The sequence below is a fragment of the Pelodiscus sinensis genome, chromosome 7 (assembly GCF_052426305.1).
Source record: "Pelodiscus sinensis isolate ZL-2025 chromosome 7, ASM5242630v1, whole genome shotgun sequence".
NCBI lineage: Eukaryota > Metazoa > Chordata > Testudines > Trionychidae > Pelodiscus > Pelodiscus sinensis.
In genome coordinates, this window is record NC_143058.1 from 5700101 (window position 1) to 5726036 (window position 25936).

General features: G+C 43.8%; 1 protein-coding gene across 1 annotated transcript in view; it reads right to left on the bottom strand.

The window, feature by feature from the left end:
* GYPC (glycophorin C (Gerbich blood group)) overlaps positions 1–25936 on the bottom strand; it is a 35490-nt gene that overhangs the window by 4277 nt on the left and 5277 nt on the right. Inside the window, exon 2 of the mRNA XM_006124739.5 lies at positions 3096–3146. Coding sequence (XP_006124801.1) covers positions 3096–3146 — 51 coding nt within the window. The remainder of the gene's footprint in view (positions 1–3095; positions 3147–25936) is intronic.

The following is a 25936-nucleotide window of genomic DNA, read 5'->3' on the forward strand; positions in this document are numbered from 1 at the left end:
TTCTGACATCTGAGTTAGTTTAAATGTATGAGAGCATATGAATGAACTCCAGGAAATGTGTAGCATATTTTGTAAAAATAATGCGCCGCATCATCCACCCGCATAAATTGGCATAGCTCTAATCGAGAAAGTGACTCTAATTTAAGCCAGCCGATGAGATGGCTCAATGAAGGAAGAGTTCAATAGAGTCTCTGGAGATGCGTTCTTTGCTGAGCTATGGAGAAAGGGTCATAATTTTATGTGGCTCTCGTGTGTGTAACGCAGCAAATAGATGATTACTGAGGTTCTGCCGTGATCTGACATCTAGATGCAGATGGAGGTGGAAGGTAACAGAGTAGTTCCTTTCAGAGATGAGAAAGGGAATCAGTTGCCTAGGGGCTGTACACATCCCTTCCGTGTGTGTGTGTGTGTGTGTGTGTGTGTGTGTGTGTGTGTGTGTGTGAGAAAGACGTACAGCTATAGATATGGGAAAGATTAAACATCCCCATTACTGCCTCCTTCTCTGCATCCCATGGATGGAATTTGGGGTGAAAGTGAGTTGTTCTGGGGCACATGCTGAGTACCATCATCCCACTCCAAACCAACATATCCTGCTGCAGCAACTACGTCTGATTGTTTCCCAGGGTGGCAGGTTCCCGTGCTAGCAGGAACCCTTGTGATCATCTGGTCTGAACGCCTGTGTCACGTAGGCCCAGAGAACTGCCCAAAGTAATTCCGAGAGATGCTGTTTGAGGGGGGAAAAAAATCTCATCTTGAATGTAAAATTATCAGTGACAGAGAATTCCCCGCAACCCTTGGTAAATGGCTTCAATGGTTAATTACCCTTATGGGTAAAAATTCACCCCTTATTTCCAGCCTGAGTTTGTTTAGCAAGGTGCTTTCATTATCATTAACAGATGGACAGCCCCTGTGTGTCGAAAACCTAGCAGCCAGGAGTATCCTGGGATATTTGTCTAATAGAAGGGTCATTCCCTCCTCAATGTGCATGAGCATATATTTAAAATGACCCCTAATTCTGCATTTCAAATGTGACCTCACTAACAACTTAAACACAGCCAATAGCAGATGAACTATTTAAGTGTCCTGATTCTGTTCTCAGGCCCATCTCATGCTGGTGTAACACCATTCATCTCAAAGAGGAGTCATTCATAAAAACATAAGAACGGCCACACCGAGTCAGACCAAAGGTCCATCTAGCCGAATATTCTGTCTCCTGACAGTGGCCAATGCCAGATGCCCAGAGGGAGGGAACAGAACACGGAATCATCAAGTGACCCCTCTCCCGTCACCCATTTCTAGCCTCTGACAAACAGAGGCTAGGAATACCATTTCTAACCATTCTGGCTAATAAGTATTGATGAACATAACCTCCATGAATGTATCTAGTTTTTTGGAACCTTGTTAAAGTCCTTGTCTTCGCAGCATCCTCTGGCAAGGAGTTCCACAGGTTGACTGAGCATTCAGTGAAGAAAAACTTCCTTTTGTTTATTTTAAACCTGCTACCTATTCATTTTATATGGTGACCCCTAGTTCTTATGTTATGGGAAAAAGTAAATCACTTTTCCTTATTCACTTCCTCCACACCAGTCAGGATTTTATAGACCTCTATCTTATTCCTCCTTTGTGTCCTCTTTTCCAAATTGAAAAGACCCAGTCTTTTTAATCTCTCTTCAGATGGCACCCGTTCCAAAACCCTAATCATTTTTTTGCCTGTTTCTGAACCTTTTCCAATGCCCACATGTGGGGTGTGGTTTTTTTGTGTTTGTTTTTGAGATAAGGTAACCAAATCTGTATGCAGTGTTAAAAAGAGTGGCCTTACCATGGATTTATACAAGGGCAATAAGATGTTCTCTTTCTTATTCTCTATCCCTTTTTAATGATTCTCAACATTCTGTTTGCTTTTTGACTGCCACTGCCCTTGGAGTTGATGTTTTCAGAGAACTATCCACAGTGACTTCAAGATCTCTCTCTTGAGAGGACACAGCTAAATTAGTTCCCATCTTTTTGTATATATAGGCCTGCCTCCCGGTGGCATAAACGAGATCAGAATCAGGCCCTGGACCATGAGGTGTCTAAATTCAATCACTTTTCCCCTCCGTTGGCCACAAGCACAAAATTAGAGGCTGAGTTCAAGATTCTTGAAAGATTTAACCCTTCAAGTCCTGCTGGGCGAAGAGTGATTCTATAGAACACAGTTATACCCTTTCTCCTGAGAGACAGAGAGAAAGCCAGGTGCCCTAGTGGGAATGAACGGAACAGGGAATCATCAAGGCTGTGTCTAGACTACATGGCATGTAGATTAGACACATAGGCAACGTCAAATGAAGCCGTGATTTAAATGATCGCAGCTTCACTTAAATTTACATGGCTGCCGCGCTGAGCTGACAAACAGCTGATCAGCTGTTTGTCCGCTCAGCGCGCTAGTCTGGACGCTCCCCTGCCGACATCAAAGCCCTTTGTCGGCAGCCCTGTTATTCCTCGTTGACGGAGCCATGTAGTTTAGATGTACCCCAAGTGATTACAACCCTTTGCCCATTTCCAGCTTCTGACAAACAGAGTCTAGGGACACTATTCCTACCCATTCATGCCAGACCTAACCTCTATGAATGTAACCAGTTCTTTTTGGAATCCTGTTGAAGTCCTGGTCTTCAAAACATCCTCTGGCAAGGAGTTCCACGGGTTGACTGTGGGCGTCAGGTAGAAAAACTTCCTTTTGTTTGTTTTAAACCTGCTACATATTCATTTTTATACATACCTCTATTGTGTTTTTAAAATGTTTTAAGCCGCCTCGAATATTTTAAGTGAATTTAAATAAAAGCGCATTCTAGGACCCTAATTCATCAATGTGTTTAAGCATGTGCTTCACTTTACCCTTATGAATACTACAGAAGATTTAAAATTGAACCTTTAAACATCCAAATTAAGGCTGTGCCTAAGTTTTGTGCTGTATTGGGACTCTTCTGATTTCTTTTATTGAATACCACATAGTATCTGCACTAGGAGGTCTATAGAAAGCTGATCAGGCAGGGGATTTTATAAGAAATCAAGAGCCTGTTCTCTTCTAATGGAATTTTTAAATACTGTCTAGCACTTACCTCCAATGACTGCCACATCTGTGGTCGCTGACGAACCCTCGATATCTCCAGCTATGAAGAGATTAGAATATAGAAAATGAATTAGATGAAAGAGGTTGGATGATGTGTGACTGCAGCTCTTCTATTAAAGGGTGCACTATTATTTTAACCTCTGGAACATGAAACTTAGAATTTCAATGAGCTCTCCAACTTAGCATCCATAAAAGATCTAATTAAGTCTGGGTGCAAGGTACTGGTTTTGTATCAAGATAATGCTTGGCAGAGAAGCAGACATCAAGGAAACACCTGGCATTTTGTGCGATCACGTACCTGTAATATCCTCTGAGGAATGATGAAATTAAGAGTATCTGGACAGTGTAATTATTCTCGGACAGTCAGTATGGGGAGGAAAAAAAATTGCCTAGTTTGGACAGGAGTTTTAGAATCTGGGCTGGATCCTTATTTGGTGTAAATTCGTTTAGCTTCATTGACTTTAATACCATTATATCTCAGCAGGAGCAGCATGTTTATTATTTATACATGAATATTTGGAAGAAAAACAGACCTAGTGTGAATAGGGTGTAACGTCAGGGGAAGAGCCCTTTGCTTGCGCCACATCGGAACTTGGCGTTTGGAAGCCAAATTACATTCTCTACTAGTTGATAACTTCTAAGAAGAAATTTGGCAATTTAAAAGCATCCGAAGGAGCGGACCGTATCCTTTTAAGTATGTGAGATAAGGAATTGGCTTGAAAGAGCTACATGCTGTTGAAAAGATTAAACCTTCATTATGGCATTTACTAAAAATGCCCCAAACCAAACCAAATGCTGGGGGTGGGAACCAAACAACCATTCCTAATGAAAAACTTTTGCTTTAACAGATAAAACAAACCAATGAAGTTTTTCCTTTCTTGCCATCTTAGATGATATTTAATGCAGTAAATTGAGATATGCTGATATTTCCCTATTGGCTTTCCTGGTTGTCTATAAGACAAAGTTACCAGGTTCAATTCTGATCTTAGTCCCCTTCCCCCCTCTTTTTTTTTCACTTATCTCAAAAAAGATATCTTAGCATTGGGAAAAGTTCAGGAACGGGCATGAAAAATGATGAGGGGTTGGGAACGACTGCCATAGGAAGAGAGATTAAAAAGATTGGGACTTTTCATCTTAGAAAAGAACAGACTAAGGAGGATATGATAGAGATTTCTAAAGGTCTGAGGAGACTAAGGGGGGGTATGATAGAGGTCACCATGACCGGAGTGGAGAAAGTAAATAAGGGAAAGTTATTTACCCATTCCCATATCATAAGAACAAATGAAATTAATAGGTAGTGGGATTAAAACAAACAAAAGGAAGTTTTTCTTCATGCAGCTCACAGCCAACCTGTGGAACTCCTTGCCAGAAGTTGTTACAAAGGCCAGGACTTCAATGGCTATTAGCCAGGATCAGTTGGATTGATGTCCCTAGCCTCTGTCAGAATCTGGGAATGGGTGCTGGAGGAGGAATTGCTTGAGGATTCCCTTTTCTGTTCATTCCTTCTGGGGCACCTGGCATTGGCCACTGTCAAAAGACAGAATATTGGGCTTTGGTTTCACCCAGTATGGTCATTCTTATGATGTAACTCCACTGACATCAGCTGAATTATTCCTGATTTTTACTCGGCTCAACCTGTGCTTGTTCTCAGAAGGAAATTATTATCATGTCGGCCTAATCATTACTATGGGGGATGAACTGTAGCAAGCACTCGGCTTGCAGCTTCTACAGTCCTGACAGATAAGACAGGCGGCTAGTTGATTGTAAGGCCAGCAGAGACCACTGTGATCAGGTAGGCTGCTCTCCTGCACCACCCAGGCAACACCCTTCCCTGAACTTCAGCTACAGCAGGTCGTTAAGAGAAATGAACAAAGTGATTATTAGCTTCTGGAGGTGTCCCAGAGTTTGTCTATTACAGAGGCTCCCATCAACTCAATTATTACATAAAAACATAAGAATGGCTGTGCTGGGTCAGACCAAAGGTTGATCTAGCCCAGTATCCTGTCTGCTGACAGTGGCCAGCACCAGGTGCCCCAGAGGGGGTGGACTAAAGACAATGATCAAGCGATTTGTCTCCTGCCATCCCTCTCCAGCCTCTGACAAACAGAGGCCAGAGACACCATTTCTATTCCCCGGCTAATAGCCTTTTATGGACCCAACCTCCATGAAATTATCTAGCTTCTCTTTAAACTCTGTTATAGTCCTAGCCTTCACAGCCTCCTCCAGCAAGGAGTTCCACAGGTTAACTACACACTGTGTGAAGAAGAACTTTCTTTTATTAGTTTTAAACCTGCTACCCATGAATTTCATGTGGTGTCCTCCAGCTCTTCTATTATGGGAACTAATAAATAACTTTTCTTTATTATTGTGGTATTGTTCTATATAATTGCAAACTGTTGGTTAACTACTAAGACACATTGTATAGGATGGGGAATATCCTTCCATCTGAGTAGCCAGGAAGAGTCTGTTTTATGCTGAGAAGGAAGAAACCTAAAGCCCATGACCTCCTGCAGACTGAAAGAACTCCATTACATCCCAGACTTAAATCGCAACAATGGTCCTAAAGCATCATATATATAGTATCCCAGTGTCTGTGAGTCTGTAACGCTGAAATGCTGGCTGTTCCCTCTGGGTGGCCCATGCTACATGGGGAGTACAGGGCCCAAATGGCTGCTTGCTTCCCCATGGCAACCCGGATGAGCGGTGCAGAAGTCAGACGAGCGCCACGGTGGGAGGTGACGGGGGGGGGGGCGAGGCAGTGACGTGAGGCATGACAGCTGCTCCAGGCCCCACCCCCTGGACGTGAACATCACCTCCCCGCTCCCCGCCGTGGCGCTCAGCTGACTTCTGCGCTGCTCAGCTAGGCCGCCACATGGGAGCAAGTGGCACAAGTGACCATTTGGGCTCCACGCTCCCCATGGAGCACGGGGAGTGCAGAGCCCAAACAGCCATTTGGGCTCTGGAGTCCTCCTAGTGAGAGGCAGGAGGGGGAGGAGAAGAGAGAAAAAGAGACAGAGCAAGAGACCAGAGGCTCAGGAGAGAAGACCGACATGGAGGAGAGACCTGAAAATCCCGTCTTATGACGGGCTAATTGGATAGTAAGAACATAAGAAGAGCCATATTGGGTCAGACCAAAAGTCCCTCTAGCCCAATATCCTGTCTGCCGACAGTGGCCAGCACCACGTACCCTAGGAGGGTGGACCGAAGACAATGATCAAGCGATTTGTCTCCTACCATCCATCTCCAGCCTTTGACAAACAGAGGCCAGGGACACCATTCCTACCCCCATGGCTAATAGCCTTTTATGACCTAACCTCCATGAATTTATCTAGCTTCTCTTTAAACTCTGTTATAATCCTAGCCTTCACAGCCTCCTTTGGCAAGGAGTTCCACAGGTTGACTACACACTGTGTGAAGAAGAACTTTCTTTTATTTGTTTTAAACCTGCTACCCATTAATGTCATTTGGTGTCCTCTAGTTCTTATATGATGGGAACAAGTAAATAACTTTTTCTTTATTTACCCTCTCCACACCACTCAAGGTTTTATATACCTCTATCATATCCCCCCTCAGTCTCCTCTTTTCCAAGCTGAAAAGTCCTAGTCTCTTTAATCTCTCCTCATATGGGACCCATTCCAAACCCCTGATCATTTTAGTTGCCCTTTTCTGAACCTTTTGCCCTTTTCTGAACCATTGGCTTCACCGTGGAAACTTCTATTCTCAACCGGGAAGTTGTTGCCTGGGGAAGGACTGCAAGGGGCGACCCGCTATGAATGTTTTTATTCCATTCATCTGCAAATGCTGAGAACTCAAAGGCCTGTGTTTCATGAATCTTTTGTGGTTGTGGCCATTGGTCATTTTTCTGAGTTTCAGGGGGGGACACATTTTCAGGTATCACCTATTAAATTGCCCCTGCAAAAATGCCTCTCACCGTTACGCTGGCTTGCTTCTCTGGGAGGCGCAATCTGACCTCCTATGTGTTGTCCAGCACTGCAATGCAAGTACTGCATCTGGGCACTGTGAGAGCCGATCTCGAATATCATGATGGAACAGAGGGGAAAGGAGGAGCTTTTGACAGAGTGGGAAAAGAAGCTCAGCTACCGTGCACGGAGCAAGATCAAAACAGTTCATAAATACGATTTAGTGATGACATTTCAATCCATGCACTGATTGGGGGGCCCACATATGTGCAGCTAGGTTAAAACATTCCTCTACGAGTCTCTGTGTCACCATTGCTGGCGACTGATTTGTGCCCATTTATCCTTTGTCGCAGAGACTGTTCGGTTTGGCCAAGAGACATGGCAGAAGGGCATTGCTGGCACTTGATGGCATAGATCACATTAGAGCAGGGGTGTCCAAACTTTTTTCAAAGAGGGCCAGATTTGATGAAGTGAACATGCGTGAGGGCCGACCATTTTGCCTGACATTCTTTGAACCATTAAAATTAAATGCAAATTAACTATTTTATGCAAAGTTTATTGCAAACGGCATACTTTTCATTTCGTCACATGGATGACAAATCTAAACAGGTGTTAAATCACTCTGCCTTTCATATCTGAAGGCCAGATGAAAAAAAAATCCAGGAAGCTGAAATATATGTCAGGAACATTGTAAAGTACATTACATATTATTGGTAATAAAGGTTGTCTGTCAACTTTTAAGTTCAAAAAATATGAACAGGAACATAACACCAAGTATACATGTTGTGTCCAAATATATTTATAACTGATTTAGATCAACTGACATTGACTGAGATTTTACAATGTATTCATCTCAATACATATGGATTCGTTGGGGGCCATAAAAGATAGATACCTGTGGGGCCGTATTAAACCGGAACACGGGCCGCAATTGGCCCGCGGGCCGGACTTTGGACATGCCTGCATTAGAGGATGTACATCTGGATGAGCCCCTGATGTGGTGACATATGTGGTTAGGTCCTGTGATGGATTGGTTGGGATTGGTCCTGCCTAGAGCAGGGGGCTGGACTTGATGACCTTCTGAGGTCTCTTCCAGCTCTATGGTTCTATGATTCTATGGTGTCGCTTGTATAGATGTGTGGACAGAGTTGGCAACGGGGGGCATTGCAGGGGTAGGTTTCTGGGTGAGTGTATTGGACATGTGGCTGCGGAAAAGTATTTGCTTCAAGTTGGGGGGCTGTCTGTAGACGAGGACTGGCCTGTGAGAGTGAGGGATCGTTCTCCAGGATAGGTTGAAGATTGTCGATGCATTGAAGAGGGCGGCTGTGGGTCATGACTAGTGGTTGTGGAGGCAGGAAAAGGGAATAAGGGAATTTGTGTGCAGCCATCTTGGTCTTGTTAACAAGAGAGCAAGAGTCAGGCTAAGTCTGTGGCCTGACAACGCGAGATCTGTAATTAGACGCTGCCTTTGCCTCTCGCCTCCATACGGAGATAAGGATAGAATGCTGACTCTGGTAGGGACCTTGAGATAAGGAGCATCTGGGTGGAACTAAAACAACTGTTAGCCATTGGTGTTTGTAATGGGAAGGAGACTAATTGTTATTATTATATTTAATAGACAGTATATAAACTGCTTCATAATTGCTTGTATTGGAAGATCTGCCTCAGAGGGGGGGGCTTCCCCCCCTGTCCAAAACAATTTTTCCCTTGCTGCAGCTCGTAATAAAACTGTCTCTGGCTACTTGTTGCTTACAAACTCAGAGTGAGGACAATGTTTTCTTCCACATGGTGTTCTGTTGTTTTTCTTGTTGGGCCTGTCTTGAAGTAGTTGACTTTTGGGTACTCCTCTAGCTTTGTCAATCTGTTTTCTCACTTCCCTAGGTGGGTATTTAAGTTTTCAGAATGCCCGATAAAGATCTTACAGGTGTTTGTCTTGCTTTGTGAGATTGGAGCAAGTTTGCTCCAATCTTATCACACAAACTATTGTCTACAGCCAAGCCCCACGATCCATTGATACAGTGGAAATTCCAGAAAGCGAATAAAATGCTAGCAGCCCAGAGCATGCAAGAAATTCACAGGCTGAGACATGTCAATATGATACCCCGAAGTAATGGGCTCATTTGTAGGTATCACAGTCTGTTTGGGTCGACAGGAGAGATGGCCAAACTGAAAGGGTCAGTGGTTTGAAGTGAATTATTCGACCAGTTCTGCATGTAAACGAAAGCAGGATTTTGCCCATTCTTAATCCATGGGTCTTTGTCTTGCATGTAAGCTTTTTACAGATTCATAGCTTGAAAGGCCAAACCATTTGATGTGACCTCCGTTATAATACAAGCCATCAAACATCAGCCTACGAGCCCCCAGCATGCAGCCTAATAACGTAACAGCCTATCGTTTTCCCTTATCACCTCCCATCTTGTTCTAAAGACTTTGGCAACGATTTTCGAAAGTGATCGCTATTCACCTAACTTTGCTACCATAGAAGTCAAAGGTAAAATGCCTTATTGTCTGCAATGAGAATACTTCACAGAGGCCAACGTTGAGTGCTGTAGAAAACTCCCCCCTGAAGCATGGAGGAATCTGGTTTTGCTCCAATGGGCAATGGCATTTGTTTATTACTATAATCTTTCCTCTCCTGTGACCTCTTCCCTTCTGTACCTTCCAGCATTCAACAATCTCTTGAGGTCCGAAAACGCGTCTTAGTGTTAGCTGCTATAATCAGCAAAGCAAAATCCATTCGAATGGTGATTTAAGATCCAAGAAATAATAGAGTCTTAACATATACAGAGCAACCCATTATGTGTGCAAATGTTATATGGCCTTCTTTTCCTTTAGGTTTGTGTCTTGCCAATCCATCACATTCAGGAGAAAATCATTAATCTATTAACCTGAGTTTACTGCTGCAATTTGCAAGCTGCCGTTAAAGCAGGTTTATTGAAGCTCTCTGTGTGTAAAAATGAACAGTGCAAACTTCCTTTAAACAGCAGCCGCTGGACTTGGTTCTTCCAAGTGGCTGTTTCATTAGAAACACACTGTTCTAGAGTTAAAAATCTGTATCCTTCGCATGTTTTAAATACATTCTACTAAGCATGTGCAGCATCACAGGAGTTGGCTTCTTCTTTCAGGAAGGGTCATCAGTCTAAACTCATCAATCTGACACACTCTGCTGCAAAACCCATCACCATCTCCCATTAGATAGGAAAACTCATCAGTGCCGCTCTTTGAAAATTAAGGAACAGTTTTTCATCTGTCAATCTGGACAGGAGACAGAATAATTTGGCTTCCATTTATATGCTAAATTATTACAAAGATAATGGCAGGGTGGGGGAGAAAAACTAAAACAAAAACTGTAGGATGGTTTAGGCGGCTCAATGGGTCGCATTCAGATAAAAATGTAGATAAGCATGTGACTTGTTCTAAAATTAAAAACCAGGGAGCCCAATCTTAGGAGCCGACCTTTAAGTGTTTGGACATGTAAATGCTTAGCTGGAGCAATGCCAAAATAAAACAGGAAGGAGCTGGCTATGAGAGAATGTTTTCTCCGCTAATGCAGTACAATGAAGTGACAGGGTGCTTGCAGAATTAGTATAATTATGTTAATTGAGTCCATATAATCTCAGCAGTTCTCCTTTGAATCTGAATTGCAGTGGAAATATCTGAATTTATTTCCTCCCCACCCCCAAAAACACAAGTCTTTTAATCTATACAGCCTGAGGGTATTGAGTCTAAAAGAGAACTTTTAACAATCGAAGGCAGCTAAAGTGGCCCAGGAGTCAAAGAATGCACTGTCAATCGGGAATCATCTATTGATTGTGAAGGTGAGGCAAGCCCAGTTCTTTGCCATCTAAATGTAGACGCAGGGGTTCATTTTTAAGTACGTGTTGCTATGTAGTGGAGTCTGACTGGACACCAAGGCTACGTCTAGACTGCAAGCCTCTTTCGAAAGAGGCTTTTCCGAAAGATACTTTAGAAACAGTCTTTCGAAAAAGAGCATCTAGATTACATATTTTCATATTTGTCCTTTTCTCATATGTGTTCATTTTTTTTTATTGTATCCTTTGGTATATATGGTTGTGCCAATTTTCTTCCACTATTTGATCTGAGGAAGTGGGTCTGGCCCACGAAAGCTCATTACCTCATAAACCATCTTGTTAGTCTTTAAAGTGCTACATAGTCCTGTTTTTTGTTTTAGCTTACAACCCGTACTTTCAAAAAAGCAAGCCACTTTTTCGAAAGAGAGCCCCCAGGCAGTCTGGATGCTCACTTTTGAAAAAGCACAGTTTGCATTACCTAGCGCCTTTTTTTCGAAAGAGCACTTTTGAAAAAAGGCATTTTTCCTCATAAAACAAGGTTTTTTGCAGTTGAAAAACCTGACGTGTTCCTTCGATTTACTTTCAAAAGAACGCAGCTGCAGTCTAGATGCCGGGGATGCTTTTTCGAAAAAAGGCTGCTTTTTTCAAAAAAAAAAACCCTGTAGTTCTAGACACACCCTAAGTGCTAATTCTGGTCACAGTGAAGAAAAGAGCAGTCATTGAGAACACCAAAATAACACAGGTTGAACCTCCCTAGTCCAGAAGTCACTGGTCCGGAAACATCTGTCGTCCGGAATGATTTTAGTTAGCTAGGTCTCCAGTTTTCATGAGTGGCCATGTGTTGGTAATGCTACTAGACAATACTGACCTTTGGAAAATTTTCTGGTTCAGAACTGGTCCGGTCTGATCCCAAGGATGCCAGACTAGAGAGGTTCAGCCTGCACCAATCCCTTAATAGGGCTAAGGAAAGGAACAGCATGAAGGCTCAGTTCAGCAGGATCTTTAAGCATGGCACGTGAGTATCCCCATTGATATGAGGGGGATCATCAATAGTTTTCAAGTGAAGCATATGTCTGGGGGATTTTATTAGATGGGTCCTTGGGGTGGCAGCTCATGACTGCTGAAGCTGGGGTAAAGGAATCAGTAAATTGGTAACACTAACACTAATTGCTACGTCTAGACTCTATTGACAGAGGGATCCAAATCAAGCACTTTGAAAGTACAAATGAAGCTGGGATTTAAATATCCCGTGCTTCATTTGCATAAACATGGCCACCGCTTTTTTTTTTGAAACTGTGCTTTTAAAAATAAAAAAGTCAGTCTAGATGTGGATCTTTCAAAAAATAAACCCTTTTTCGAAAGATCCTGTATTCCTCAAAAAATGAGGTTTATAAGATCTTTCGAAAAAGGGTTTATTTTTCGACAGATCCATGTCTAGACTGCCGGGTTTTTTTTAAACAGCTCCATTTTGAAAAAGAAGTGTCAGTCATGTTTATGCAAATGAAGCACGGGATATATTTAAATCCTGGTTTCATCTGCTCTTTCGCTGTGCCTAATCTACATGTCTCTGTCAACAGAGAGGTGCAGTCTAGACACACCCTAAGCATGTAGGCACCATACATGTCCTTAGTAGAGCTGGGTGAGAAAATTTTCCCTATTTTTCAATCGATTTCACTCCTTAGGTACCAGTGGTTAAGGAACGTCCCTGAGCGTTGTCTCTGGACATCGGTTAAAAATAATCACACAGAGAACCAGTCTCTGCTACCGTGTTACAAGGAACTTCAGTAGAGCAAGACATAGAAACCTTTCCTTCAAGCCATTGTGTCTAGGTGTATAGCGCTTCTGCTAGAGCCAAACCCAGCTATCCTCCCGCTGAAGAAATTGCACAGAAATGATTCTTCTAGTCATGTGAATGTCAGAAACAATAACATCAGTTGGGGTTAGCCTGGACCAGAACACACAAGAGATCCACTTCCTTGACATGACAGTACAATTAAATGATGATGATCTTTCCACCACCTTATACTGGAAACCTGCCGACTGTTATACTTACCTACCTGCCGCTAGCTTTCATCCAGATTACCTGCTTAACTGTTTACAGCCAGGCCCTAAAATATGACCAGATTTGCTCCAGTTCCACAGAGACACAAACACCCACGGGATCTCTATTAGGCATTCTGAAAACTGAAATACCCACCCGGGGAAGAGAAAAAACAGATTGACAGAGCCAGACGAGTACCCAGACATAAGCTTCTTCAAAACAGGCCCAACAAAGAAAACAACAGGACACTATTCGCCATCACCTACAGCCCCAAATTTCAACCCCTCCAGCACATCATTAACAATCTACAACCTATCCTGGAAAACGATCCCTCACTCTCATAGGGGGGACAGGCCAGTCCTCGCCTACAGACAACCCCTAACCTGAAACAAATTCCTTCCAGCAACCATGCATCACACCTCAAACACACTCCCGAGGAACCTACCCCTGCAATCAACCCCTGTGCCAACTCTGTCCACACATCTACACAAACAACATCATCACAGGACCTAGCCACATATGCCGCCACATCCATGGCTTATATAACTGCACATCCACCGATGGGACCTACGCCATGAAGTGCCAGAAATGCCCCTCTGCCATGGATATTAGCCAAACTGGACAGTCTCTGCAACAAAGGATGAATGGATACAAATTAGATATCCAAAAAGGTAACACACAGAAACCTGCTGGGGAACATTTTAAGTTGCTCGGGCACTCACTAATGGATTTAAAGATGGCTATTCTCTTAAAAAGTAATTTCAGGAATCAACTAGAGAGTCAGTGTGAGAGTCAACTGGACTTCGTATGCAAATTTGACTCTCTCTCTCTCCTGACTTTAACAAAGTCATGAACTGGATGGGCATTCAGGAAAGATGGACAGACACTCAACACCCAAATGACATCAAAAGCTAAATATCAGGCACTTACAATCCCCTCTATTAGCCTCCTTTAGCATGGACATTTTAAGTGTCTCTCTCCCTTTCCCCTCATTTATTGCTTTTTATTTGAAGCTATGTGCCTCTTGCTCCATATTTGTCATCTGAAGAAGTGGGTTGTGAAAACTCATTATAATTATACTGTGTGTGTGTGTGTGTGTGTGTGTGTGTGTGTGTGTGTGTGTGTGTGTGTGTATTTATTTGGTTAGTCTCTGAGGCAGTGCTTCCCAATTTTATTTGGCCACGGAACCCTTTTAAACTCGAAGAATTTTGCAGAACCCCTAATAACAGTCTCATATATGGAGTTGAAAAAGTAGACCACAAGTAAGGATAATAATAAACAAATGCTAAACAAGGTCATGAGATCAACACTGAGTTTAATTACACATATTTAAAAACAAAAATCACATAATATTATTTTTTTAATCATAAAATGGTATTGTAATGGAATTTTCTCGCAGAACCTTTATTTTCACTTTACAGAACCCCGGGGTTCTCTGCAACACCATTTGGAAAACACTGCTCTAAGGTTATGTCTACAGAGAATCCAGCATACAAATTAGCGGGTCTAGTAAAGACACACTAATTAGAACTGAGGGGCACTCCGGTCGATGCCGGTAGTCCTAGTTTCACGAGAAGTAAGGGAAGTCGAAGGGAGAGTGTTCTCTCTTTGATTTCCTGCCGTGTGGACAGCATTGAAAGTTGAGTTAAGGTACTTGGACTTCAGCTATGCAATTACCGTAGCTGAAGTTGCATATCGACCTTATCCTGTAGTGTAGACATACTGTAAGGTGTTACAGGACCATTGTTGTTTCTTACATTTTTTTTTTAGTTACAGACTAACACAGCTACCCCTCTAAGCAGTGTGAAGATGACATCAAAAGAAGAATTGGACTAGCTTCTTCTCTACAAGCTGCAGAAGGCTAGAGACATTTCAATAAAAACTAAACCCAGGACATGCTAGGAAGAGGTTGCAGTTTGGGTCACCATGCCTGAGTATGTGGAAAGCTGATGCCCAAAATATTTTGACTGAAGAAATGAGCTAGCTGAGAGGAATGCATAAAGGTTCAAAGCTGCAGAAAATAAAAATTCAAGAGATAAGAGACCAGCTAGGGCAAGAAATAATGTTGTTACAGGAGACTCAAGAAAGATGGACTCATGCTAAGAATGGACCTTGAAGGGGATGTCCAAAATAGCAAGGTCAGTGTGCAAGGAACTAGAAATAGAGGAAGTCTGTATATGCACTTTGGTTCACCCCCATGGTTTGTAGCAGAGCTGACCTATAGGTGATAATTCTTGGAAACAGGAATTTTCCTCCCTTCATGTTTATTTGAAATGAAATTACATTCAACTCTTCCTCTGTCCTGCTTCAATTCTCGCCTCAGGCCATGTCTACTAAAAGCATCACAAGTCAAAATATCAGGATGTCTAGCATATGCTCATTAGGGACATGAGATTCTGTCCTGGGATGCTGACAAGCATAATATTATTAATGAAGATATCTGTAGTGGAAATAAAAGCTTTTGAATGTTTCAGTGTTGAACATCTGAAAAGGAAAATAAAGACATCCCGAGACACACTGGAAACTTGCAAGGCAAATAACAGCTTGGAGCAACAACATTTGCATTCTCCAAGGCTTTTGTAAAGAATGTGTAGATTTCATTTGATTACTGGCTGCATTTGAAACCTGCTTTTATAATCTGAATGGCATTCAAAAGAACGGGGGAAGGGGAAACCTTTTAGCTGACCTTTGTTAGCAAAAATTCATTAACATCTATCATTTATATGAATTCTTATATTCAAATGGTGTGATGAATATTTTAAAAGAAAGGCCAGCTCTAATATTTTTCTTGGACAACTGTCTGGTACTAGCTGTTGAAAATATTAGTCATGTGGACCATAAAGTTCTATACCACTCGTAGATAGTGGAAGATTTCCCATGATGCTCTTGAATTCTTGAAGTCCTGTGGTGTGCCTTATCTACCACTATCAATGTCGATCTGCCATGACCTCTCCTGGGCAAAACCCACTTCTTCAGATGAGCTTGAGTGAAAAAGTGGATTTTTCCCTGGAAAGCTCATGTCCCGAAAGTGAATTTTTTGTTAGGGTTGCTAGACAGACTCACTGACTCTCCCACTCACAGACTAACACAGCCTGTGCTACCTAATCCTCACCACCCACAGAATAGGCTGGAACTGTCTCAAAGAGGGCTGCTTTGGAACAGGGTCCGTGGGTGACGTTATCCCCTTGAAACATCTGCTGGTGAGGTGGGGACCTCACAATGCTGGAAAATAAAGTTCAGCCACTTGCTGCGAAGCTTGTGAGAGAGCCAAATTCCGCCCTCCGATATCCATGTGCAACGCCTGTTTACTTTGGTGGTAACTGCGCTGTGTGCTTATCTAAGGGCACAGCTTGGGCCACAATATTTATCCCTTGTGAGTCAGGGACAAAACCAAAGAGAACATACACACAGACCTTTTTACAGCCACATATTTGCTGCTTTTACACACCTCCCTGATGCTAGACCCCCCTCCCCCAGTGGCAGGCCAGGACGCCAGGAAGCAGCAGAGTAAAGGGGTCCGTAATGTTCTTTGTGTTGAGGCTCATGGCTTCCCTAGCCCACTCTCTTCACATTTTTCAGGATGTGGGGCTGTTTTCTCACCACAGGCTGCTGCTTTTGAGTTTGCTGCACGACAGCCCCTAGCACCAGGAATTCAAGAGAGAGAGGCTAGAACACGCCCTCCCCCCCCAAATCATGCCATTTATTAAGTATTTGTGAAGGAGGCTGTCTCTTGTGAATTATGAGCCTGAAGGGAAGCCACCCCCTCAACACTAGCCAGCAGGAAGCATTCCCCTGGATTTGCACGAGTGTTTCATAAAAATTATGGAAACGCAGGTATGCTCTGAATATTGTCACTTCCAGATACACCCCGGTTGGAATAACTTAAGAACATAAGGACAACCACACTGGGTCAGACCAAAGGTCCATGTTGCCCTGTATCCTGTCTACCAACAGGGGCCAATGCCAGGTGCCCTCAGAGTGAACAGAACAGGGAAACAATTGATCCCTCCCCTCTCACTGATTCCCAGCTTCTGATAGAGGCTAGAGACATCATTCTTACCCATTCTGGCTAATAAGCATTGAGGGGCCTATCGTTCATGAATTTATCCAGCTCTTTTGTGAATGCTGTTCAAGTCTTGGTCCTCACAACATCCTCTGGCAAGGAGTTCCGCAGGTTGACTGCATGTTGCCTGAAGAAATACTTCTTTTTGTTTGTTTTAAACCTGCGACTTATTAATTTCATTTGGTGACCTCTAGTTCTTATGTTATGGGAAGAAGTAAATAACTTTTCCTGATTCACTTTCTCCATACCTCTCATGATTTTATAGATTTCTATCACATCCCCCCTTAGTCTCCTCTTTTCCAAGCTGAAAACTCCCGCTCTTATTAATCTCCCTTCACATGGAAGCTGTTCCAATCCCCTAATCATATTTGTTGCCCTTTTCTGAACCTTTTCCAATGCCAAGATATCTTTTTTTGAGATGATACAAGCACATTTGCACACAGTATTCAGGATGTGGGTGTACCATGGATTTATACATGATGGGCAATAGAGTAGAAGTGCCCAGTGTATGATGTTCTGTCTGATTAAGGGAGTTAGCTGCTATATAGGTCCATTTAAGAGATAGGAAGTTGTACACTGGGGTGGATATTTCAGAAGTCACTGGGGGAGTTTGGATACTCATTTCCCATTAAAATGAGTAAAAATAGGTCATCCATATGTCCAGGGGGTCTTAAGGAAGAGGGGTCTGATCCAAAGCTAAGGAAATTGACAGAAGGGCTCACCCAAGCGAAGTTGGTTTATAGTGAAAGCACAATTTTTACTGCATCCTTGAGATTAGAGAGATAACGTGTGGGAGGTAATATCTCTTATTGCAGCATCTGCTGTTGGTGAGAGAGACAAGCTTTCACGTAGTACAGAGTTCTTCCCCAAGTCTGGGACAAGTTCTCAGAGTGTCCCAGCTAAATACGAGGTCGAAGAGATAGCTTAGCATAAATAATTAATCCTTGAGATTAATGCACACAAGGATGTCTTCGTTAGCTAGCCAGGGGCCTTCTCCTTTACACCCGCATTGTTGGGCATGTAATTGACAGCAGAATAAACGTCACAGTTCCACCGTGTGCACCTGACCATCAGTTCACGAAATGCCGTTCACGAATGGCATCTCAGAGACAGCGTTCACAGTTGGCTGGTGTAATATTAGAAGGCACAGGAAAGACCCTCGGAAAAGACAGCTGTTAACTCAGACTTTTGTCCAGAGCAGTGAGGCACAATCATTTTGAAACTAATCAGTGGCTTCAGAGTAATTGATCTGGTTTTATCAGGTGCCCATATGCGGTACTCGTAAAAACATAAGAACGGCCACACAGCGTCAGACCAAAGGTCCATCTAGCCGAGTGTCCTGTCTTTCAACAGTGGCCAATGCCAGATGCCCCAGAGGGAATGAAGAGAACAGGGAATCATCAAATGATCCCTTCCCTGTCACTCATTCCCAAATTCAGACAAACGGAGGCTAGGGATGCCATTCCTGTCCATCCTGGCTAGTAGGCATCGATGGACCTATCCTCCATAAATTTATCTAGCTCTTTTTTGAGCCCTGTTAACACCTTGGCTTTCACAACATCCTCTGGCAAGGAGTTCCACAGGTTGACTTTGTGCTGTGTGATGAACACCAGGATTTCTTGTAAAGCCCAGCAGTTGGGGTTGAATGTCAGGTGATCTGGGGTTTACCCCCATCTCCGCTGTGGATGGACCCTTCCCGTCCTATAGATTTCTCCATCTGTATGATGGGGTGAGAGCTATTTATGTCGCAATGCGAAATGGTAAAAGAACTAGGAGTGACAGGTACCGTGTGAATGGAGGAGAAAAAAATCAGAGTAGCTGCATCTCTCTGCTCCCCTTTGGTTTAGAAATAAGGAGCTCTTCCTGTTTTGTGAATGAGGGCTGGTCCTGGAGTAGGCCAGGACGCAGAAGAGATGACTTCAGTTCCTACCGGTCCTGGGTGGGTACGTTTACATGGCATCGTAAAACCAGGCTCAGACTTGGGGTTGAGCCCAAAGCCCCCCATCTACACCAGAAACTGTCTGACCAGGCCAGGAACGCCTGTAGACTTGGGCCTGTGGATCCTGGTAGGAGGGTGAGTCCGAGTTGGAGACAACACCAGCAACAGCCCTGAGCTAGAAGGTCTGCCTAGGGCAGTATGTTCACATTAGCACGGCTGTGAAACCCAAGTCCAGCAGCTGTAAACCCAGGTGCACAAGACAGTGCGGATGCTCAGACACAGGCCTTGGCCTCCGTCCTGGCTTGAAGCAGTGAGATTTTACCACCTGTGGACACCTCCTGCCTCGGCTGCGTTCCCCAGCATTCCTATTCACTGACCGCTAGGGATGCCTTTCTATTCCTGGTTTCTAAAATCAGCCTTCCCTGCCTTTAATACCTCATTTTTACCACAAAAGCTAAGCATGGGACACGTCCAGCCCTCTTAATTAGCCTAATTAGCACCAGTCCTACAACTGACAACATTTCCCCCCCTTCTTTTGCTGTTATTAATTCTGGGTTTCTGTTATTCCTCTCCAGCTCCTCTGTGGAAGCCCAGGATACTATATTTTTGTGAGTCTCTGGTGTGCCACAGGACTCCTCCTTGTTTTTAAAGTTACTGAGACTGTTTTCGCAGCTACTTCCACCTGAAGAGGACACGAGGCCCAGCTCCTGTGGAAGTAGAAGCATGAACACAAATCTTTAATTACAGGACATGTGCTGGGGCTACCCAGCTACAGTTGCAATTATACAGCTGACAAAAATAGCCCCGGAGCAATTCAAAGAGACGGATTGCATTTCCCCTCGGGGGGCTGCGACTGGCCACCTCTGGGCAGCTGCCACCCTGTATAAGCCAGGGTGCTTAGCTGCTCACCATTTACAAAAAGGGAATTCAGGGGGCTGCCTCGTTGATGGGGGGTAGACCTAGGGTGGGGCACCTTTTTTGGGTCCTGGGCCACTGACGCACAGAAACACCAGTCAGGGGCTGCACACAAGTGAGAAGCAAAAGAAAACCCCACCACAAGTAAACCCTCACTGATGTGCCCCCCAACTGAGGAGAAAGACACTCCCCACATTCTTCTCACACAGCAGAGCGTATGGGGGCCAAGACTGGTAGATTTTGTGTGCTCCAGCCCCATGGTGCGGCGGGGCTGCAGGCCAGCAGGCCTGACGTTCCCCACCCCTAGGGTAGATGGTCTGCTGAAATGCAGCCCCATGGAATCCATGCTGGCATCTGCGTAGTTAGTGGTTGGGGAAAAGGGGATGGAGGGTACACGCATCCTGCAGAGATAATAGTGTGAACAGCCCAGAGTCCCAAGCCACGAGTTGGGTGCCGTCTGATCACCGGCTGTATTCATCGAGGGAGGAGCAGATGTGGGGAGGAGAGCAAAGTACCGAGGGCTTTGGAAAGTCGTTCTGTTCTTGGGGGGCGGAGTTCAAGACACGACTGAGGACGGCGGGAGGAGAAGACGGGCCTTTGATAAGAACGTCAGAAGGGCCACCCTGAGCCAGAACAAACCTCCATCTAGCCTGGTGTCCTGTCTACTGACAGTGGCCAATGCCAGACGCCCCAGAGGGAGCGAACAGAACAGGGAATCAACAAGTGAACCCTCCCCTGTCACCCATTTCCAGCCTCTGACACACAAAGGCTCAGGACACCATCCATGCCCATGCTGGCTAATAAGTATTGATGGACCTCTCCTCCATAGAATCATAGAATAATAGGACTGGAAGGGACCTCTAGAGGTCATCGAGTCCAGCCCCCCGCCCTCAAGGCAGGACCAAGCTCCGTCTACACCATCCCTGACAGGTGTCTGTCTAACCTGTTCTTAAATATCTCCAGAGAGGGAGATTCCACCACCTCCCTTGGCAATTTATTCCAATATTTGACCACCCTGACAGTTAGGAAGTTTTTCCTAATGTCCAATCTAAACCTCCCCTGCTGCACTTTAAGCCCATTACTCCTTGTCCTGTCCTCAGTAACCAAGAGGAACAAATTTTCTCCTTCCTCCTTGTGACACCCTTTTAGATATTTGAAAACCGCTATCATGTCCCCCCTTAATCTTCTTTTTTCCAAACTAAACAAGCCCAGTTCATGAAGCCTGGCTTCATAGGTCATGTTCTCTAGATCTTTAATCATTCTTGTTGCTCTTCTCTGTACCCTTTCCAATTTCTCCACATCTTTCTTGAAATGTGGCGCCCAGAACTGGACACAGTACTCCAGCTGAGGCCTAACTAGTGCAGAGTAGAGCGGCAGAATGACTTCACGAGTTTTGCTTACAACACACCTGTTGATACAACCTAGAATCATATTTGCTTTTTTTGCAACAGCATCACCCTGTTGACTCATATTCAACTTGTGGTCCACTATGACCCCTAGATCCCTTTCCGCCATGCTCCTTCCTAGACAGTCGCTTCCCATCTTGTATGTATGGAACTGATTGTTCCTTCCTAAGTGGAGCACTTTGCATTTCTCTTTATTAAACCTCATCCAGCTTTGTGTGTGGAGGCCTCAAACCTGTGGTATGACAGAGGCTGATACACAACAGGCCTATACCAGGGCTGGCTCGAGCCATTCCTGTGCCCCGGGCAGAGGGCACACGATGCATGCATGGCTCCGCCCCCGGTCACACGGCGTATGCACGGCTCCACCCCCCAGCGCACTGCACCCTTAGAGCTGCCATCAGGTGCCCCCCATAGGTTGGTGCCCCAGGCAGCTGCCCGGCTAGCCCCCCCCTTAATCCGGCCCTGGCCTATAAAAACGTTTCATATGTCTGTTATTTTATGCCGGCTTCTTTACACAGCCTAGACTCTGCGTCCCTCCCGTCTGCTTTTTTTTTTTTGAAGTTCACTGCACATTGACCAGACATCTCTGAACTTTCCAGAGGACACCTATTTATTTTTTACTGGATTTTTAAGGCATCAAAGCTATAACCTGGGGTGAATGTTGTGAATTTAAAACATATTTACTCCAAGCAGAAGCACGAGTGTTGCAAAGATATGCACATGGGGTATGTCTAGACTACATTTTTTTCAAAAAAACGGCTCTTTTTTCGAAAAAATGTCACCTGTTTCCACACTGCCACCATGTTCTTTTGAAATTAAATCGAAAGAACGCGAGGGGGAGGGGTGTTTCGACATTGCTAACCCTCACATTACGAGGAAGAACGCATTTTTCGAAAGAGCTCTTTTGAAAAAAGGCATATGTGGATGCGGAACAAGGATATTTTTCGAAAGAAGAGGCAATCGAAAAAAGCACAGGTGCCCTGGTGTCCATTCTGTGAATAGCAACCAAGGCTTTCTTTCGAGAGAGTGTCCAGGCAGTCTGGACATTCTTTCGAAAAAGCAGATCCCTTTTTTGTTCCGGTTTTGAGGTGTGGACACTCTCTTTCGAAAGCAGCTTTTTTGGAAAATCTCTTCTGAAAAAGTTAAAAAAAAAAAAAAAAAACCCGTGCAGTTTAGACGTACCCTCACATTGAAAGCCGTTTTCTAGGTTCGGAGCAGCCCATGACTATAGGCTGACTCAACCGTCGCCTAGGGCGCTGTCTTCAACGCCCGATACTGTCAGTCCATTGACAGCTGTGCAGGCGGGGGCGCCAATTGCGCGTTCCGCCTGGGGCGCCAGCTGCCGCAGCCTGTCTCAGGCCTGGTTCCATGTACGAAGTGACTAAAAAAACCATTCTGCGTTTAAAAATCAGCATTTATATCAGAAGGTTTTGTGGGGCTTACAGCATGGATACAAATATATGCAAGGTTGGTACTGACTCCGCAGTGTACGGCCTGTCGCGTGTTCTCTTTTAACGTGTGGGCTGTTCCATAAAGTGGGACATTTTTAAGCATGAGCGCTGCTATTAGAAAACTGAAACAGTCGTTTATCAGTCACAGGATGTCACGGGGCTGTCTCAGGGTGTGCTTGAAAGCCCCCCTGCAACTTACTGATAAAAAGCTTAACTCCATCTCAGGGCTTATCTGAAGAATTAGGCCCTTATGAAATAACAGGGTTTTTTACAAGCTAAAAATGAGAGAGAGAGAGAGAACTTACAAACTTTATGATGCAGCAGAACAAGTTTAAGTTAAGTTTGAGCTGAGTTTTCTGCTTGATCAGGAAAGAACCCCATTGTGAAACAGATGTCAAAAGAGAAAGATGAGAGAAGCGGGTCTCTTGCGTAGATTAGAAGATTAAGTAAAACAAAATCACTTAGCCAAATATCTTCCTGGCAAAAACACGCACCAGGCATTTATGCAATATGAGAGCATCGAAGCGATAATTACTTGCGCCTGGAATCTGATAAGAACGGGATGATGCTGATGCTCGGAGACACTCACAGAATTATAGCTCTTGTTTCTGCCACACATGATCATCTGCCAGCCTGTTGTTTTTTGCACTGCAATATCAATTCTGGATGAGGTTGCATTATTGGCAGCAAATAAATTATCCAGCAGAGCCTTTCTTTTCTTTTTTTCTGTTCATCAATCTTTTGCAAGCCAATCCTGAATTCTGCAGATGTCGTCATTCCTTTTACCAGAGAGTTGGCAGGAACAGTGATCAGCCCAGGAGTAAAATTTTCCAAAGTGCCACCCTTGGAAATTGAAGTCCCCTTTTCAAAAGCAAGTTAGGAACTTTGGCTCCTAACTCGCATGAGACTTTGGAAAACAGGACTTAGGACTGACAATATCTATCTGCCTGCTTGTCTGTCTGTCTATCTATGGGTGTGTCTAAACTACACCTCTCTGTCGACAAAGAAATGTAGATTAGGCACATCGAAAATGCAAATGAAGCTAGCATTTAAATATCCCATGCTTCATTTGCATAAACATGGCTGCTGCTTTTTTTTTAATGGAGCTTTTTCGAAAAAAACTCCCCAGCAGTCTAGATGTGGATCTTTTATAAAAAAAAAAAAAAAAAAAAAAAAAAAAAAAAAACTTTTTCAAAAGATCCTGTAAACCTCATTTTGAGGGATAAGGTATCTTTTGAAAAAGGGTTTATTTTTTGAAAGATCTGCATCTAGACTGCCTTTCTTCCGAAAAAGCTCCATTTCGAAAAAAGCGCGGCAGCCGTGTTTATGCAAATGAAGTGCAGGATATTTAAATCCCGCCTTCATTTGCACTTTCAATGTGTCTAATCAGTAACTTCCATTCTTATTTAAAGCTTTCTGTTCCAGACAAGGCTTCCCCTGTTGAAAGGCCATGAAACCAAATGGAGGACCAACTCTCAGATGTTTGTAACAACAATCCACACTGTGACTGTCTCCTTGGGGAGGAAGGGGAAGGGATATGGGGAAATCTCATGGGTTGAGTATAATAAAAATAAACATGGTAGCTCAAAGCAATGCAGACAAAACCACTATTGCAGGGATGTTCACAACAGTTCAAGAATGGCTTTACCATATGGTTCTCATCCCTCATTTTAAGAGGGATAAGGGATCTGTCAGAAAAGGCTTTATTTTCCAAAAGATCCGCGTCTAGACTGGCGCTTTTTTCCTGCAAAGCTCCGAGCCAGAAAAAAGCGGCAGCCATTTTTATGCTAATTAAGTGGGGGGGATTTAAATCCCCGCTTCATTTGCAATTGCGATGTGTCTAATTTGCATCCCTTTTACGAAAAAGGGATGCAGTCTAGACACAGCCATACAGAATAGGAAGTGACTGTCTAGGAAGGAGTCCTGCTGAAAAGGATCTAGGGGTCATAGCGGACCACAAGCTAAATATTAGTCAACAGTGTGACTTTCTTGCAAAAACCAGCCAACGAACCAACCAACCAAACCCATAAACATGATGCTGGGAGTGTTGTGAGCAAGACAAGAGAAGTAACTCCGCTCTACTCTACACTGATTAGACCCCAGCTGGAGTATTGTGTCCAATTCTGGGCACCCCGTTTCAGGAAAGATGTGGAGAAATTGGAGAGGGTCCAGAGAAGAGCAACAAAAATGATGAAAGGTCTAGAAAACAAGAGCTAAGAGGGAAGACTGAAAGAATTGGGCTTGTTTAGTTTGGAAAAGAGAAAACTGGGGGGACATGATAGAAGTCTTCAAATACCCCCAAGGATGTCACAAGAAGGAAGGAGAAAAATTGTTCTCCTTGATCTCTGAGGATAGGACAAGAATTAATGGGCTTAAACTGCAGCAAAAGGGAGGTTTAGGTTGGACATTAGGAAAAACTTCCTGGCAGGTTGGGTAAGCATTGGAATAAATTGTGTAGGGAGGGTGTAGAATCTCCATCATTGGAGATATTTAAGAGCAGGTTAGACAGATTTCAATTAGGGATGATCTAGATGGTGTTTGGTTCTGCCATGAGGGCAGGGGACTGGACTGGATGATCTCTTGAGGTCACTTCCTGTTCTAGTATTCTAGAATTCTACGAATTCCCCCTAAATGTTTCAAAGTGGAGGCCGTGTTAGTCTGTAAAGTTAAAAAACTTAAAAAACAACAAATAGCCTTGCAGCACATTGGAAACTAACAAAAAATGTGGATGGTATCGTGAGCTTTCGTGGGCACACCCACTTCTTCAGATGAATGGAGTTTAAGGGGTTCAAGGTTCAAATAAACATTAGATCCTTTAACTCCCTGCATCTGAACAAGTGGGCTGTGCCCATGACAGCTCATGATACTATCTACATTTTTTGTTAGTCTCCAAGGTACTGCAAGACAATTCACTGTTTTTTTTTAAGTTTCCTCCTAAATGGTAAGAGCTATGACCACTACATTCAGTATACATTTCCCTCTTATCACAACTTAAAGGAACATAAGCGTTTAGTTGTGGCTGGAAAACAGGATGTGCCTGGAATGGGATTGAGTCTCATAAAACGAAACAGAAAAGAGACAGACTCACCAATGCAAGTACAAGCCTTAACATTGACATAACTGAGTGAATGTTGAAAGAGACTGAACCAATATGAGCCAAACCCATCGGATGAACCTTGCAATAGCACTGCTTCCCAATACACTGTACAGAAAAGAGGTAAAATGGAGAAATCTGGAGTAGTGTTCTGTTTTGCCAATGCTTAAGTTTTGAAAGCGAGAAAAC